Consider the following 18,245-nt stretch of genomic DNA (forward strand, 5'->3'; position numbering starts at 1 on the left):
TTGTGTATTTGCAGTTTCCCCAGTCTCAGAGAGAGAAGAGAGGTCCCGGGCACGTAAGTATACAAACCTGGATATTCAGGCGAATAAATGCCACCAAGTATGACCAAGAGCTCGGCGAATAAACTGACAAATGGAGATGTTTTCCACCGGACATCCAACGGTAAGACATCATCGAGAAGGAACGGTTTCGTGAAGAATCATTGCTTGTTCCAACAACCGCAACAGAAGAATCGGCGCCCGAGTGAGGTGAGGCCCACCCGTCAACACTACTGCTACTACCGCTCGATGAGAATAGGGAATGACCATTAGAATATCCGGCAACAATATAGATTGAATAAACATAGCCCAATAAAATGTAGCTACTTATTCCAACTATTTTTATTTGTCGCTTTTTTAAACTAGTATTGAAGTTGAGTCATTGTAACAAGTTTGAAAGGGTGGATGCTTTGTGATGAAATGATTAAGCCTCAGAATGTGTTGACTGAATTATAATAATTATTTATCGTGTCCGTTTTGTGAAAATGTGTCTTGCATCTCAACACAGCAAAGCATCACCACATAAGTACATCAATTATATATATATATAGTAACAAACAACTACATCCGCAACACATGTGGTTACAGTTAACAGTTCGTATGGGGGAGGGAGCAGTTATTTATTCAATTGCCATATACTGGTGGGGATGAATGATTTCTGGGCTCAGGTGGTTTTGTAAAGATGGACTCTATCGGCGGGTTGATGGTAGCTGGTACTCCTGGTTGAGTGGGTGTGTCAGGTCTGTGGGAATTCTCGCTCCTGCCCTCACAACTCTCTCCAAGAACAGCGCTTCCATGTTCTTGAGTTTAACTCCGCTGATTTTGCTTGACAGCGTTACTATTTTGTGTAGTTGGAATGAAATACAGTCGTTGTCCCTTTTTGTATATCTGTTGCGTGTTTGCAATCCGAGAGAGTTTCGAGTCGATTTTTATTTGTATTGCTCAATTGATTCTATTTGTTCTGAGTCAATGTGGATTGGCCTGGTGTCATCTTCTATGGTTCTGAAGTTTGTAATTTCCTTGTTTTATTTTTACATTAAGAATGAGTCTGTTTTCTTTGCACCATTCTGTGGAGTGTTATTTCTGTCCTGTGGTCATCCTGGACCCCTCGATTAGACTGAAGAATAGGCTATGGGTGTTGTTAGACAGCGTAATCATAGGCTGCTATGCTTTCATTGTGTAGGTTATTTAGTTTACTAACCAATTAACAATCAACCACATGCTAGACTCATTTTCACCATTGTTTTCTCCATAACTCACTTTTAAACTAATCATTTACAACATAAAGTCACTCTTATAAACTCCAAACTCCTATCCAGGTTTTAAATGATCAAATAAAATGTTATTGGTCACGCATGTGTTTAGCAGATGTTATTGCGGGTGTAGCGAAATGCTTGTCTTTCTAGCTCCGACAGTGCACTAATATATAATGAGTAATATCTAACAATTGCACATATACTCAATACACACAAATCTAAGTAAAGGAATGATGAATTAAGAATATATAAATATATGGATGAGCAATGTCAGAGCGGCATAGCCTAAGATTCAGTAGAATAGAATACAGTATATAAATATGCTATGAGTAATGTAAGATATGTGAACATTATTAAAGTGACTAGTGTTCAATTTATTAAAGTGGCCAGTTATTCCAAGTCTGTGTCTAGGAAGAAGCCTCTAATGTGCTAGTGATGGCTATTTTACAGTCTGATGGCCTTGATAGAAGCTGTTTTTCAGTCTCTCGGTCCCAGCTTTGATGCACCTGTACTGACCTCACCTTCTGGATGATAGTGGGGTGAACAGGCAGTGGCTCGGGTGGTTGTTGTACTTGATTATCTTTTTGGCCTTCCTGTGACATCGGGTGCTGTAGGTGTCCTGGAGGGCAGGTAGTTTTCCCCCAGTGATGTGTTGGACAGACCGCACTACCCTCTGTAGATCCCTGCAGTTGCGGGTGGTGCAGTTGCCGTACCAGGCGGTGATGCAGCCCGACATGATGCTCTCAATTGTGAGTCTAAGAGTTTGTGAGGGTCTTAGGTGACAAGCCACATTTTCTTCAGCCTCCTGAGGTTTGAGAGGTGCTTGTTGCGTCTTCTTCACCACACTGTCTGAGTGGGTGGACCATTTCAGTTTGTCAGTGATGTGTACGCCAAGGAACTTGAAGCTTTTCACCTTCTCCACTGCGGTCCCGTCGATGTGGATAGGGGGGTGCTCCCTCTGCTGTTTCCTGAAGTCCACAATCATCTCCTTAGTTTTGTTGACGTTGAGTGAGAGGTTGTTTTCCTGACACCACACTTCCAGATCCCTCACCTCCTTGCTGTAGGTCGTCTCGTCATTGTTGGTGATCAAGCCTTTGTGGAACCCCAGTGTTGAGGATCAGAGGGGTGAAGGTGGAACATACATCTTGTGTCTGAGCCGATGAATTGCGACTCCTCTTTGTCTCTGTACTGACATTTTGCCTGTTTGATTGCCTTGCGGAGGGAATAACTACACTGTTTGTATTCTGCCATATTCCCAGTCACCTTTCCATGGTTAAATGTGGTAGTTCGTGCTTTCAGTTTTGCGCGAATGCTGCCATCTATCCACGATTTCTGGTTAGGGTAGGTTTTAATAGTCACAGTGGGTACAACATCTCCTATACACTTCCTGATAAACTCAGTCACCGTATCAGTATATATATACGTCAATGTTATTCGTTGAAGCTACCGGAACATATCCCAGTCCGCGTGATCAAACAGTCTTGAAGCATGGATTCAGATTGGTCAGACCAGTGTTGAGTAGTCCTTAGCACGGGTACTTCCTGTTTGAGTTTCTGCCTATAGGAAGGGGAGAGCAAAATGGAGTCGCGGTCAGATTTGCCGAAAGGGGGGCGGTGGAGGGCCTTGTAAGCATCCCGGAAGTTGGAGTAGCAGTGGTCGAGTGTTTTAGCACTGCGAGTACTACAGTCTGTGTTACAACTTCTGCAGCCTTTTTCTCAAATTTGCTTTTTTATAATCCTCAGCCACAATACATGCAGCCTCAGGATATATGGTTTCCAGATGGCATAACATGACGATTCGATTTTTTAGGATCCCCATTAGCCAAAGCCAATGGTGACAGCTAGTCTTACTGGAGTCCAACACCCTAACCTAAAAGACTAAACATTTAAACACATGAGCATGTAGTTTGTGTGGTGTAGAAGCTCTACTGACACTACCATGGAGAATACCAGTCAGAACGGGGAGGCAGGGCAGTTGTTTGTGCAACGTAACTGCAGAGGGGTACTTTGTCTCCCAGGCAGCACACACATGACACAACACAAGCCTCCCCTGGGGATAATGACTGCTGGCTATAGGAAGTGGTCCTTGGGAGGGCTGAATGTCTCTGAGGACAGAAGGCGAGAGGATGAGGAAAAGGGACACTGACAGCTAGGCGTTGATGTGTTGGGAGCTTGGGGCGGTTGGACACACACTTGAGGCTACCGTGGAATTCTAAATTGTACCCTTTTTCCTATACCCCTCAGGCAATGTAGATATGAAAGGGTTGTATAGAAACCAAACAACACGGTAATTTGGAGCATTTTGAATTCAAAGTAACTGACCGGTTGACCCCTCTTAACAGGTTGTTGCTCTCAACCCGAAGGTGATCTCTGTTGAGCTAGTGATGCAGATAATTCAACAGTACCCTTATCCTACCCACTCTTGGCTGATAATCCTGGTGTTGTATCACCGTCGAGAGTTTTAATAAAGATTAGGTTTAGCAGCGGCAAAAATTGAGAGCCTAGGCATTCACTTTGTTGACATTGCCCTCCTATAAGACCTCTTTATCCAGCTCATGTGACAGTGACACGTCCTGGATGTGTGGAACTCGTCTCTTTTCATGGAATACGAAACGCCCTATTAGATCCCTGTACTGTAGACTACTGTTCCTCACACGAGTTGGTCTTCGGACGGTTGCTAATGCACAGCTATAAAATGTGTTCAGATATGATCTGTCGGGTTTTTACTAGTCTGTGGTAGTGGCTGGAGGGCCTAGGCCACTAACTGCTCTCTCTGAGCGGTATATTTGACTTTAAACATTTCTCTTTGTGTTTCAGTTAGCTTGAAGGTCTAGTTGTTAGCAGTCAGACCTGCATGTGGGTTAGTGGTGTAGTTTAGAGGGCTATTTCATCATGTCCGTACCTTATGGGACAATGACACTGGGATCAGTTCTGAGTTGCATTGAGCACGTAGGCCACATGCGCACACACACCATAAAGGTAGAGAGAGGCATGACTTGGTCACATGTGGTTGCTAAGCAGGGTTTAATGGGTGACCAGGCTGACTGACTTTAGGTCATTTGATTTGAGAGTTTAGTTTTCAACACAATAAGCCACAGTTCAGCCTCAATGAAAAGCCTCTGGATAGCCCTCTATCCTCTGGATAGCCCTCTATCCTCTGGATAGCCCTCTATCCTCTGGATAGCCCTCTATCCTCTGGATAGCCCTCTATCCTCTGGATAGCCCTCTATCCTCTGGATAGCCCTCTATCCTCTGGATAGCCCTCTGGATAGCTCTCTGGATAGCCCTCTATCCTCTGGATAGCCCTCTGGATAGCCCTCTGGATAGCCCTCTGGATAGCCCTCTGGATAGCCCTCTGGAGAGCCCTCTGGAGAGCCCTCTGGAGAGCCCTCTGGAGAGCCCTCTGGAGAGCCCTCTGGAGAGCCCTCTGGAGAGCCCTCTGGATAGCCCTCTATCCTCTGGAGAGCCCTCTGGATAGCCCTCTATCCTCTGGAGAGCCCTCTGGATAGCCCTCTATCCTCTGGAGAGCCCTCTGGATAGCCCTCTATCCTCTGGAGAGCCCTCTGGATAGCCCTCTATCCTCTGGAGAGCCCTCTGGATAGCCCTCTATCCTCTGGAGAGCCCTCTGGATAGCCCTCTATCCTCTGGAGAGCCCTCTGGATAGCCCTCTATCCTCTGGAGAGCCCTCTGGATAGCCCTCTATCCTCTGGAGAGCCCTCTGGATAGCCCTCTATCCTCTGGAGAGCCCTCTGGATAGCCCTCTATCCTCTGGAGAGCCCTCTGGATAGCCCTCTATCCTCTGGAGAGCCCTCTGGATAGCCCTCTATCCTCTGGAGAGCCCCCTGGATAGCCCTCTATCCTCTGGAGAGCCCCCTGGATAGCCCTCTATCCTCTGGAGAGCCCTCTGGATAGCCCTCTATCCTCTGGAGAGCCCTCTGGATAGCCCTCTATCCTCTGGAGAGCCCTCTGGATAGCCCTCTATCCTCTGGAGAGCCCTCTGGATAGCCCTCTATCCTCTGGAGAGCCCTCTGGATAGCCCTCTATCCTCTGGAGAGCCCTCTGGATAGCCCTCTATCCTCTGGAGAGCCCTCTGGATAGCCCTCTATCCTCTGGAGAGCCCTCTGGATAGCCCTCTATCCTCTGGAGAGCCCTCTGGATAGCCCTCTATCCTCTGGAGAGCCCTCTGGAGAGCCCTCTGGAGAGCCCTCTGGAGAGCCCTCTGGATAGCCCTCTGGATAGCCCTCTATCCTCTGGATAGCCCTCTGGATAGCCCTCTGCATAGCCCTCTATCCTCTGCATAGCCCTCTATCCTCTGGATAGCCCTCTGGATAGCCCTCTATCCTCTGGATAGCCCTCTGGATAGCCCTCTATCCTCTGGATAGCCCTCTATCCTCTGGATAGCCCTCTATCCTCTGGATAGCCCCCCGGATAGCCCTCTATCCTCTGGATAGCCCTCTATCCTCTGGAGAGCCCTCTGGAGAGCCCTCTGGATAGCCCTCTATCCTCTGGATAGCCCTCTGGATAGCCCTCTGAGCCCAGGGTCCAGGTGATCTGGTTTTGCAGGAGGGATCAAAAACACTGTCACTATTCAGGGGTCTGTTATTGTTTTTAACAAACAATCTTTATTCAAAGTATCTAAGCTGTAGGCATATATACATATATACATATATACATGCATATATGCATACATGCATACAGTTGAAGTTGGAAGTTTACATACACTTAGGATGGAGTCATTTAACATTCGTATTTCAACCACTCCACAAATTTCTTGATAACAAACTATTGTTTTTGGCAAGTTGGTTAGGACATCTACTTTGTGCATGACAAGTAATTTTTCCAACAATTGTTTACAGACATAATTTCACTTAAGTCACTGTATCACATTTCCAGTGGATCAGAAGTTAACATACACTAAGTTGACTGTGCCTTTAAACAGCTTGGAAAATTCCAGAAAATGATGTCATTGCTTTAGATGCTTTTGATAGGCTAATTGACATAATTTGAGTCATTTGGAGGTGTACCTGTGGATGTATTTCAAGGCCTACCTTCAAACTCAGTGCCTCTTTTCTTGACATCATGGGAAAATCAAAAGAAATCAGCCAAGACCTCAGAAAAAAATGGTAGATCTCTACAAGTCTGGTTCATCGTTGGGAGCAATTTCCAAACGCCTGAAGGTACCACGTTCATCTGTACAAGCAATAGTACGCAAGTATAAACACCATGGGACCAAGCAGCCATCATACCGCTCAGGAAGGAGATGCGTTCTGTCTCCTAGAGATGAACGTACTTTGGTGCGAAAAGTGCAAATCAATCCCAGAACAACAGCAAAGGACCTTGTGAAGATGCTGGAGGAAACAGGTACAAAAGTATCTTTATCCACAGTAAAACGAGTCCTATATCAATATAACATGAAAGGCTGCTCAGCAAGGAAGAAGCCACTGCTCCAAAACCACCATTAAAAAGCCAGACTACGGTTTACAACTGCACGTGGGGACAAAGATTGTACTTTTTGAGAAATGTCCTCTGGTCTGATGAAACAAAAATAGAACTGTTTGGCCATAATGACCATCATTATGTTTGGAGGAAAAAGGGGGAGGCTTGCAAGCCAATGAACACCATCCCAACCGTGAAACACGGGGGTGGCAGCATCATGTTGTGGGGTGCTTTGCTGCAGGAGGGACTGGTGCACTTCACAAAATAGATGGCATCATGAGAAAGGAAAATTATGTGGATATATTGAAGCAACATCTCAAGACATCAGTCAGGAAGTTAAAGCTTGGTTACAAATGGGTCTTCCAAATGGACAATGACCCCAAGCATACTTCCAAAGTTGTGGCAAAATGACTTAAGGACAACAAAGTCAAGGTATTGGAGTTGCCATCACAAGCCCTGCCCTCAATCCTATAGAAAATGTGTGTGCAAATGTGTGTGTGAGCAAGGAGGCCTACAAACCTGACTCAGTTACATCAGCTCTGTCAGCAGGAATTGGCCAAAATTCACCCAATTTATTGTGGGAAGCTTGTGGAGGCTACCCGAAACGTTTGACCCAAGTTCAACAATTTTAAAGGCAATGCTACCAAATACTAATTGAGTGTATGTAAACTTCTGACCCATTGGGAATGTGATGAAAGAAATAAAAGCTGAAATAAATAATCCGCTCTACTATTATTCTGACATTTCACATTATTAAAATAAAGTGGTGATCCTAACTGACTTAAAACAGGGATTTTTTTACTGGGATTAAATTGAGTTTAAATGTATTTGTCTAAGGTGTATGTAAACTTCCGACTGTCACATATTCTGCATGTTTCTATAGAGCAAACAGATTAGGCCTGACTAAAAGTAAATCATGACCTTGTAAGGAGAGTCAGAGATACAGTATGTCGTCTGGGTTTAACACTTCTGCATCTGTGGTATATGTAGATTAGTTTCACACTTCTGTGATCAATGGCTCAGTTTACTCACTCAAATGCCATTTGTTGATCTTTCCTCAACTTGGGTGTGTCCCATTGGACAGACGGCAATGGTGCAACCACCATTAGACTTTTCTGCAGACACAACAGGAGAATATTAGAACAGACTAGGCTACCCAATAAATGGTGGTTCAAATGCTACCTGCTTTGCATGACCAAAATTGCACGTAAAGATGGACACCGAATCCCTTCCAGTCAGCAACACAACCATCTTCTGTTTGTCTGTGTATTTTCTTCTTCTCCAGAACAACCATGTTGTTCGTAACGCCAGCCTGTACAACAAAGCGTTCGTGGAGCAGTTTGAGGAGACTCCTCTGCTTGTGGCTGTTCTCACCTACGTGGGCTACGGGATCCTCACCATCTTCGGGTACCTGCGGGACTTCCTCCGGCACTGGGGCATGGAGAAGTGCCATGTGGCCAGAGAGAGGGAAGAGCAGAAGGTAAGAGATGCAGATGAGTTTTTGCTTGGAGGCTATTCACTTTTTTTCTGTTTAGCTCCTGTCTTGGATGCGTGTTTGTTCTCGCTGACAGATCTAGAATCGGATTACCCCGCCCCTGAATCGGATTACCCCGCCCCTGAATCGGATTACCCCGACCCTGAATCGGATTACCCCGCCCCTGAATCGGATTACCCCGCCCCTGAATCGGATTACCCCGCCCCTGAATCGGATTACCCCGCCCCTGAATCGGATTACCCCGCCCCTGAATCGGATTACCCCGCCCCTGAATCGGATTACCCCACCCCTGATTTTTTTTTTTTTACCATTAAGGGTTTGGAGAAATAACTGACCCTGTCAGTGGTTACTGGTTAGGGGCAACTTCTGTCTACCTAGTCCTTCTTTGCCATTCATTCATTGCTTCTACTTTAAAATGCCCCTCTAAAACCCCACTCTAAAACGGTTTGATGATGTAGGCTATTACAGTGCTCATATTTACTCTGGTGCTGTGTGAATAGGGTGTGAAACATGCCTGAACTATACAGACGTGTAACATGGGAAGGTGTGAAACTGATTTCTCCAGACACATTCCACTACAGCTTTAGCGTTTTCCAAACCTGTTTTTTGTAAACCACAATGCTCAGTGCAACCGTTATGCGTTATGCCAAACCAGTTGTCCTGAAGCTGTGAAGGAGACACACCTATGCCTGTGAGGAATTTGCGTTTGTCTATAAACACACTCTTTCTGGCTAGTGCACACCAAATGCTTTAATATTGAACAGTTAGGTCAAACGATTTCTTTGAAAGCTTGGGAGAAAGACATACCTGTGTGTTTGCATAAATTCAGTCCGTGTTATTGATTCCAACAATGACTGACAAGTCTCTCTGTGTCTCTGTCTGTGTGTTTTCTAGGACTTTGTTCCACTGTACCAGGACTTTGAGAACTTCTACACCAGGAATCTATACATGCGTATCCGTGACAACTGGAACAGGCCGATCTGCAGTGTTCCAGGAGCCAAGATGGACCTGTTGGAGAGGACCTCCAAAGACTACAACTGGACCTTCCAGTGAGTGGCCCATCCTAACCATAATAACTCTAACAGGGCTTGTGTACATGTGTAGCTACTAGACTATTGTATATGGTACTGTAGACTCTGGACCTACCCGTGGACTATCATGGCTTTTACAGGGAGTAGATGGGTCTGTGTGAGAACGACCCATGTCATGGGTCTATCCTGCCCCCTCCATCACCTACAGGTCATTGTCCTACTTACAATGATAAGAGAGGGAAGTCTATCTGTGGACGAACGTGATGTGTAGAAACCAACAGACAATATCTGTCACGAATCGTTGTGTGGTAAAACCTCATTCACTCTTTGCTAGGCAGGATATGCTGCTGTCACAACTGCATGTAAGTGTTAGGGAACCCGTCAAGAACAAGTTCAAAACAAAACCTGATATTATTGTCAACACGATAGCTACTCTTGCTGCTTGTCAAAACTCACAAGTAGCGTTATTTAGCGTTATCAAGTAGCGTTGTTTAGCGTTATCAGCAGGTTTTAAAATACAGGACTTCACAGTGTAAGATCGGACCTCCTCCACCACAACTGTAGTTCTGTCTCGACAGAGTTGCTATAAGTTGTCTTTCTACCCAGACACACAGGTAAGGTGGTGAAAGACGTGATCAACATGGGTTCATATAACTACCTGGGCTTTGCTGAGAACACTGGGAGGTGTGCCGACGCTGCCACAGAGTCGACCCACCACTATGGCGTTGGAGTGGGTAGCACCCGCTATGAGATGGGTAAGACATGGTTATAATCACCTTCTTGTTGGGGACAAGGGCCGTTTTTGTTTTTAAACACTCATATCTGTGGACCGCAGGTAGAGCATGGCGCTTACAACGCCAGGATAGTGGGTTCGATTCCCGGTACTACCCGTACCAAAAATGTATGCACGCGTGATTGTTAAGTCGCTTGGATAAACGTATCTTCTAAATGGCATATGTTATTTAAAGGAAGCGCTGATACAAAACGTTGGTAAAATATAAAACTGCAGACAACCTTCTGGGGACAAACTGGCTCACTCATTCTGTTGTTGGGCTTGGTTGTGCCGTCTACTTTGGTAGTTTTGCCATTTTTGAAAGGAAACGAGGAAACAAAAGTCCTCTGTTGTCATGTACCCCACAATGACAGAGCACAGAATAGAAAGACATGTTGGACATTAACATTCTAGTCAAGTTGTCCTCCATGCGTTGTTTTTGTCAGGCCTTTGTTATGTGCAGGAAGCTGTTCTTCTGAGGTAGTGCATCTTTGTGTTGTTGTATTGTAGTATGACCTGGACAGTTGTATTGAGTTAAAAATGGACAGTGATGTTGATTTAGAGCATCACTGTAACTGATATGGATACTAGTGAATGTTAGTACGTTTTGTATTGATGTCGTGCACGCTTTATGGTGTCATGAACACTCGTTGAAGTAAGACATCATTTTTATTTACATGTTCCTCTTCCTGCTGTATCCAGGTAACCTGGACCTCCATGAGGAGTTGGAACAGCTGGTTGCTAGGTTCCTGGGGGTGGAGTCATCTATGGCGTTTGGGATGGGCTTTGCTACCAACTCCATGAACATTCCGGCTCTGGCTGGAAAGGTAGGGATAAAAAAATATATATTTCTCACATGCTTACGTCAGTTAGAATACGCTCTCATCCACAGAGACTTTAGGCCTAAAGTCAGTGCATTTAACTAACATATATATATATATATAGGTAAGACAACCACATATCATAGTCGCATTTTGCATTACTGAAATCATTTTCATACTTCCTAATCAAACACAATAGTGTACATATTTCTGCGTGCAAAAATGAGCACGGGACCGGAGTGATTATTAATTTTTTTATTGGGAAGGGACAGGAAAGTTCCGTGGTTATGAAACTGTTGTGTGATCAGGAAAGACTGGACAGGAATGGTTTTGGGCTCCCGTGTCAACCTGTAGTATGCACTATCCTCTGTAGTGGCTTGTGGTTGGAGGCCAGGCAGTTGCCATACTAAGCAGTGATGCAGCCGGTCAAGACGCTCTCATTGGTGCAGCTGTAGAACTTTGTGAGGATCTGAGGGCCCATGCTGAATCTTTTCAGCCTCATGAGGGGAAAAAGCATAGTTGTTTCCTCTTCACGACTAGGTTGCTGTGTGGGGACCATAATATGTCCTCATTGATGTGGACATTGAGGAACTTGAAGCTCTCGACCTGCTCCACTGCAGCCTTTTTGATTTAAATGAGGGCGTGCTCGGGCCTCCGTTTCCTGTCGTCCACGATCAGCGAATTTGTATTACTGACGTTGAGGGAGAGGTTGTTGTCTCTGACTTCCCTATAGGCTGTCTCATCGTCATTGGTGATCAGGCCTACCACCGTCTTCTGCAAACTTAATGATGGTGTTGGAGTCGTGCGCGGCCATGGGTGAGCAGGGACTACAGACCCCTAAGGGGCTCCGTGTTGAGGTTCCGCATGGCGGATGTTTTGTTGCCTACCCCCACCACCTAGGGGCAGCCGATCAGGAAGTTGGGAATCCAGTTGCAGAAGGAAGTGTTCAGTCCCAGCGTCCTTAACTTAGCGATAAGCTTTGAGGGCACTATGGTGTTGAATGCTGAGCTGTAGTCAATGAATAGCATTCTCACATAGGTGTTCCTTTTGTCCAGGTGGGAAAGGGCAGTGTGGAGTTCAATAGAGATTGCATCATCTGTGGATTTGTTTGGGCGGTATGTGACTTGGAGTGGGTCCAGGGTTTCTGGTCCTGATCTTACTACATGTATTTCTCACTCCATGAACATTCCTGCTCTTGCTGGCTAGGTAGGAATCTCACCCTCTCTCTCACCCTCTGTGTCTCATCTCTGTTCTCTCTCTTTCTTATCTCTCTTATCTCGCTCTCTCTCTCACGTTCTGTAAGTCAATGAACTGAAGTAACCTCTCATTGATGTTAACCAGTTGAATGATAGGACAACATTTTGATTTCCACCTTAATAGACTTACCCAAACGTAATAATTTTCCATGAGATGGCCATGAACAATAACTGGTAATGTTGCATAGTTTTAGAAAGATCTGGAACTCACCTTTCTGGTAAACATTTATATAAATTGCTGAGGTCTACTCACTTGAGGACACAAGCTCAAGTACATAGTATTAGTATTATGAAAATATGAAAAATCATATTTCTTTCCTATTCAACAAAAGTGTGGCTTGAAATAACAAATGCTTTAAATATTATAACAATGAAATTCTAAACAATTTCACATTTCTTCTAACTGTAAAATCAATATGAACATACTTAGTGACAGTACAATATTGGCACCATTTCATATAACGGTTGACAGAGAATTTTCTCCTGAACGTCCTCTGAGCGGCGCAGAAACTCCATTCAATGTTTGCAGACTCGTTACAACTTCAGCTTTAAGCACAAAGTGATTTTGTCCGTCTCTGACCCAGACAAAGTGGTCTTGCTTCAATTCTACGAAATGATTTAGTGAAGAGGTAAATCCGGCTGAGCATATCACACAGAGATGAAACCACTATGGCTGGATTCGTTTGACTGTCACCGTCATTTTCCTTCTCCCAAGCTCAGCTCACTCGCTCAGAGGAAGAGATAATTGATTCTTTGTCTGGATAGGCCAGAAAATGTGACACGTCACTCCTTATGCAAATGTAGGGTCTGAAACCTGACACTTGGAAACAGAGAGCAGACAGCTGGGGCTTTTTGGCATTATAAGTTAAGGGACACTACGGTGTTCACAGAGCGCTTTCGACACCAACATGTCATTCGGAATCAGTCCAGAACTGCTCAAAGTCCCCCATATTCTCTAGTTTCCTCAGTGTGTTTTCAAAACATTGAGAAACAGGTCGTTAATCATCATGATGCCTGAAAGGCCTTGAGTTATTAGGATAGGAAGCTCACTCTCCGCCCCCTCTCTCTCTCTCCGCTCCTCTCTCCGCCCCCCTCTCTCTCCACCCCTACTCTCTCTGACTCATATAACCCTTTACTTCTCCTCCTCTAAGTTTTGTTTTGACAAAAAGTGAAGTAAAAGTCTCTGACTGGCTGGCGCGTGGTCGTCCTCGTGAAAGTAGTCAACACACTTCCTCTCGACAGACGCACACATTGAGGAGAGGCGAAGGACCATTCACATGTTCCTGACAGACTTCCTCGTATCTTCTTCTTGGAAATTACATCGTTGCTTAATGCACTAATTCTGCTCAATCGTTCAATCACTAGATGATGGAATTGTGTAACTTGTCTTGCGGTAACTATACAATGGCTGTGGGGTGTCGTGGTGTGATGTCTGAGGTGTCATTGACTGTGAGACTGCGTCTGTGACCCCCCCTTCAAGGAAACTGTCCTGTATACCACTTTACTGTGTTAGGGTTTTTGTATTGCGATGTAAATAAATGATAGTATTTTTCTGTAATTCCAGGGTTGTTTGATCCTGAGTGATGAGTTAAACCATGCCTCTCTGGTGCTGGGCGCTCGGCTGTCTGGATCCATCATCAGAGTCTTCAAGCACAACAGTGAGTCATTTAGTGTTGTCAAAGACGACCCTGTTTGATCACCATCTACCTATTACCTCAGGCAGCTCTCTACAGTAAACTTACAGATCACAATGGGACGTAACCTGCTCCGTGCAATCAACACAACACTAAAGACCAACTGTCTCTCATTAGAAGCTCTAGTCTCTGTCGAGCTGTTTGTTTGTCTTTATATTCGTCTGAGCACATGTAAGCCACCGTCCATCTCCAGCCACCTCTACACCATCTACTGTTCCTCCCTATCCAGTTAGACGTGACTCTGTAGTTAGGTGTCAGATAATAATATGGATATTTCGTGCCAGTGTTTGTCTTGTTTTCTCTCATTGCTCCTCCTGGCATTCTATTTTAGACTGACAAGACAGGGGAGATGTGACGCATAAACACATTTCTTCACTCGAAGACTTGCTGCCACTCAGTGTTAGCCAGCCATCTTGTTGTTGTCTTGCTTGGGATACAATGTCTAAACATTCAGGTACTTCCGCTGCATTATTCAGACGCTTTTCTATGTTCTGTGTCTGTCTCTCTAGATATGGTGAGTCTAGAGAAGCTGTTGAGAGATGCCATAGTCCACGGCCAGCCCAGAACACGCAGGCCCTGGAAGAAGATCCTCATTCTGGTCGAAGGAATATACAGGTACTGTACCTTTTTTTAAGAGGTATCATATGTACAGCTATCATCTGCATTTCTATTCTGAGTTTTCTTATTAAACGTTCATTAATGAATTTCAATAAATAATGGAAATAACCCCACCTGAATCAGACGCTCACAATACATTTTAGAAAGTCTCCCTGCAGAATCAGCACGCACTCGGCACGGCCTAGTCTCCCTGCAGGCTCGGCGCGGCCTAGTCTCCCTGCAGGCTCGGCGCGGCCTAGTCTCCCTGCAGGCTCGGCGCGGCCTAGTCTCCCTGCAGGCTCGGCGCGGCCTAGTCTCCCTGCAGGCTCGGCGCGGCCTAGTCTCCCTGCAGGCTCGGCGCGGCCTAGTCTCCCTGCAGGCTCGGCGCGGCCTAGTCTCCCTGCAGGCTCGGCGCGGCCTAGTCTCCCTGCAGGCTCGGCGCGGCCTAGTCTCCCTGCAGGCTCGGCACGTTCTTTACATAGAAGTGGGCATAAATATAGTGCGACTTGAGTTGTTTGTCATGTACTTTGTGTAAAGGTCCACCAATCCGTTGTGATCTGTATGGATCTTGGTGAAGCTGCCTGTCCCTGATCAGTTCACTAAATGTGTCGTTAAAACGGTCTGACACACCCTGAGTGATCTAGAGAAACACACAGTCACTTACTTCTCACTGCAAATGAAGATCAAAAAGCAACATACACTGCTTACGTTGTTTTAGATTGCACATAGGGAGACGTTCACATGTCTTAGTACGGCGGTGTGGTCATTTTCCAGACACAACAGTTGATCCACAGAATATTTATAGTGTGTGCTGTGCGTACACGTTTGTGTGTGTGTGTGCTGTGCGTACACGTTTGTGTGTGTGTGTGTGTGCTGTGCGTACACGTTTGTGTGTGTGTGTGCTGTGCGTACACGTTAATGTCGTGTGTGTGTGCTGTGCGTACACGTTAATGTATGTGTGTGTCTGTCTCTCCTCCCTCCACATCTCACCATTCTCCTCTCCATCTTCAGTATGGAGGGATCCATCGTGCGTCTGCCTGAGGTGATAGCCCTGAAGAAGCGCTACAAGGCCTTTCTCTACCTGGACGAGGCCCACAGCATCGGGGCACTAGGACCTCGCGGTGGAGGGGTGGTCGAGTACTTTGGTCTGGACCCCAAAGATGTTGACATCATGATGGGAACGTTCACTAAGAGCTTTGGTGCTGCTGGAGGGTATATCGGAGGAAAAAGGGTGAGTTGGCTGTCTGACAGAGGTTAAAGGTCAGGGGAGGTCATAATGGGAGTATTTACCAAGAGCTTTAGTGCTGCTGGAGGATAGGTCGGAGGACTAGGCCGCTGCTGGAGGATAGATCGGAGGACTAGGCCGCTGCTGGAGGAGAGATCGGAGGACTAGGCCGCTGCTGGAGGATAGATCGGAGGACTAGGCCGCTGCTGGAGGATAGATTGGAGGACTAGGCCGCTGCTGGAGGATAGATCGGAGGACTAGGCCGCTGCTGGAGGATAGATCGGAGGACTAGGCCGCTGCTGGAGGATAGATTGGAGGACTAGGCCGCTGCTGGAGGATAGATTGGAGGACTAGGCCGCTGCTGGAGGATAGATTGGAGGACTAGGCCGCTGCTGGAGGATAGATTGGAGGACTAGGCCGCTGCTGGAGGATAGATTGGAGGACTAGGCCGCTGCTGGAGGATAGATTGGAGGACTAGGCCGCTGCTGGAGGATAGATCGGAGGACTAGGCCGCTGCTGGAGGATAGATCGGAGGACTAGGCCGCTGCTGGAGGATAGATCGGAGGACTAGGCCGCTGCTGGAGGATAGATCGGAGGACTAGGCCGCTGCTGGAGGATAGATCGGAGGACTAGGCCGCTGCTGGAGGATAGATCGGAGGACTAGGCCGCTGCTGGAGGATAGATCGGAGGACTAGGCCGCTGCTGGAGGATAGATCGGAGGACTAGGCCGCTGCTGGAGGATAGATCGGAGGACTAGGCCGCTGCTGGAGGATAGATCGGAGGACTAGGCCGCTGCTGGAGGATAGATCGGAGGACTAGGCCGCTGCTGGAGGAGAGATCGGAGGACTAGGCCGCTGCTGGAGGATAGATCGGAGGACTAGGCCGCTGCTGGAGGATAGATCGGAGGACTAGGCCGCTGCTGGAGGATAGATCGGAGGACTAGGCCGCTGCTGGAGGATAGATTGGAGGACTAGGCCGCTGCTGGAGGATAGATTGGAGGACTAGGCCGCTGCTGGAGGATAGATTGGAGGACTAGGCCGCTGCTGGAGGATAGATTGGAGGACTAGGCCGCTGCTGGAGGATAGATTGGAGGACTAGGCCGCTGCTGGAGGATAGATTGGAGGACTAGGCCGCTGCTGGAGGATAGATTGGAGGACTAGGCCGCTGCTGGAGGATAGATTGGAGGACTAGGCCGCTGCTGGAGGATAGATCGGAGGACTAGGCCGCTGCTGGAGGATAGATCGGAGGACTAGGCCGCTGCTGGAGGATAGATCGGAGGACTAGGCCGCTGCTGGAGGATAGATTGGAGGACTAGGCCGCTGCTGGAGGATAGATCGGAGGACTAGGCCGCTGCTGGAGGATAGCCAGCTCTCTCCGAAAGGCAAAAACTTGAGTGCCAGCTTTTTTCCTCGTGTTCCCGTTCCATTAAGTGAATGAATACTAGACTAGGAAGTATGGCTAAGCAACGCCAAAAGATCTGCGATCAGGAGAAATGTTCTTGGCGGGGTGCCAAGACCTCTGAAGCAGCACTCAGTGCTGGAAACACCAAAACATTCAGTTACAACGGAGCTAGGTGCAGGGGTCCCTCCCTTCTAACACTGAAACTGCCTTGGGTGTTCAAACAGATAATCACCACTGACATGAGTCATGACATGTATATCATGAGTCGAAGCCTTTGTTTTCAGGGCTGGTTACTGATACAGTTTACTGAAAAAGGTTTCGGTGTGGTGGTTTCGTCATCCACAGGACAAGCCGGTTTCATCATTGCCCAATGAGACATTTCCCACAGTGAAGCCAGACTTCCATGGCTCAGTTGGAGCACGTTTCATTTCTGAATAGATCCCATACTGTCTACATGAGAATGACAATGGTCTCTTCTCTTCCCCCATAGGAGTTGATAGACTACCTGCGGTCCCACTCCCACAGTGCTATCTACGCCACCTCCATGTCTCCTCCTGTGTCCCAACAGATCATCACTTCTATGAAGATTATCATGGGGGAGGACGGTACCACTCTGGGTGAGTTTACACAGCCAGCCTCCCTCAGCTGGGAGGAAACACACTGTGTAGCTGAAATAGAACTAGTTAATATCCCAAATCCTGCAATCAGTAACACTTTACCCCTGTTTTATATGTATACAGAACAAAAATATAAACGCAACATGTAAAGTGTTGGTCCCATGTTTCATGAGTTGAAATAAAAGGTCCCAGAAATGTTCCATACGCACAAAAAGCTTATTTCGCTCAAATTTTGTGGACACATTTGTTTACATCACTGTTAGTGAGTATTTCTCCTTTGCCAAGATAATCCATCCACCTGACAGGTGTGGCATATCAAGAAGCTGATTAAACAGCATGATCATTACACAGGTGCACCTTGTGCTGGGGACAATAAAAGGCCACTATAAAATGTGCTGTTTAGTCACACAACAACATGTCACAGATGTCTCATGTTTTGAGGGAGTTTGCAATTGTCATGCTGACTGCAGGAATGTCCACCAGAGCTGTTTCCAGATATTTGATGTTCATTTCTCCACCATAAGCCTCCTCCAACTTCATTTTTGGAGAATCTGTCAGTACGTACAACCGACCTCACAGCCGCAGACCACGTGTAATCACGCCAGCCCA

At 46.6% G+C, this 18,245-nt stretch overlaps 1 protein-coding gene across 1 annotated transcript in view; it reads left to right on the plus strand.

Moving 5' to 3' along the window:
- LOC129824865 (serine palmitoyltransferase 2-like) overlaps positions 1-18,245 on the plus strand; it is a 29,195-nt gene continuing 10,950 nt past the window's right edge. The window contains exons 1-9 of the mRNA XM_055884399.1: positions 1-246; positions 8,013-8,207; positions 9,117-9,271; positions 9,860-10,008; positions 10,728-10,852; positions 13,667-13,760; positions 14,306-14,411; positions 15,405-15,624; positions 17,510-17,636. Coding sequence (XP_055740374.1) covers positions 88-246; positions 8,013-8,207; positions 9,117-9,271; positions 9,860-10,008; positions 10,728-10,852; positions 13,667-13,760; positions 14,306-14,411; positions 15,405-15,624; positions 17,510-17,636 — 1,330 coding nt within the window. The 5' untranslated portion in view covers positions 1-87. The remainder of the gene's footprint in view (positions 247-8,012; positions 8,208-9,116; positions 9,272-9,859; positions 10,009-10,727; positions 10,853-13,666; positions 13,761-14,305; positions 14,412-15,404; positions 15,625-17,509; positions 17,637-18,245) is intronic.

Source organism: Salvelinus fontinalis, chromosome 27 (genome assembly GCF_029448725.1).
Source record: "Salvelinus fontinalis isolate EN_2023a chromosome 27, ASM2944872v1, whole genome shotgun sequence".
NCBI classification, from domain to species: domain Eukaryota; kingdom Metazoa; phylum Chordata; class Actinopteri; order Salmoniformes; family Salmonidae; genus Salvelinus; species Salvelinus fontinalis.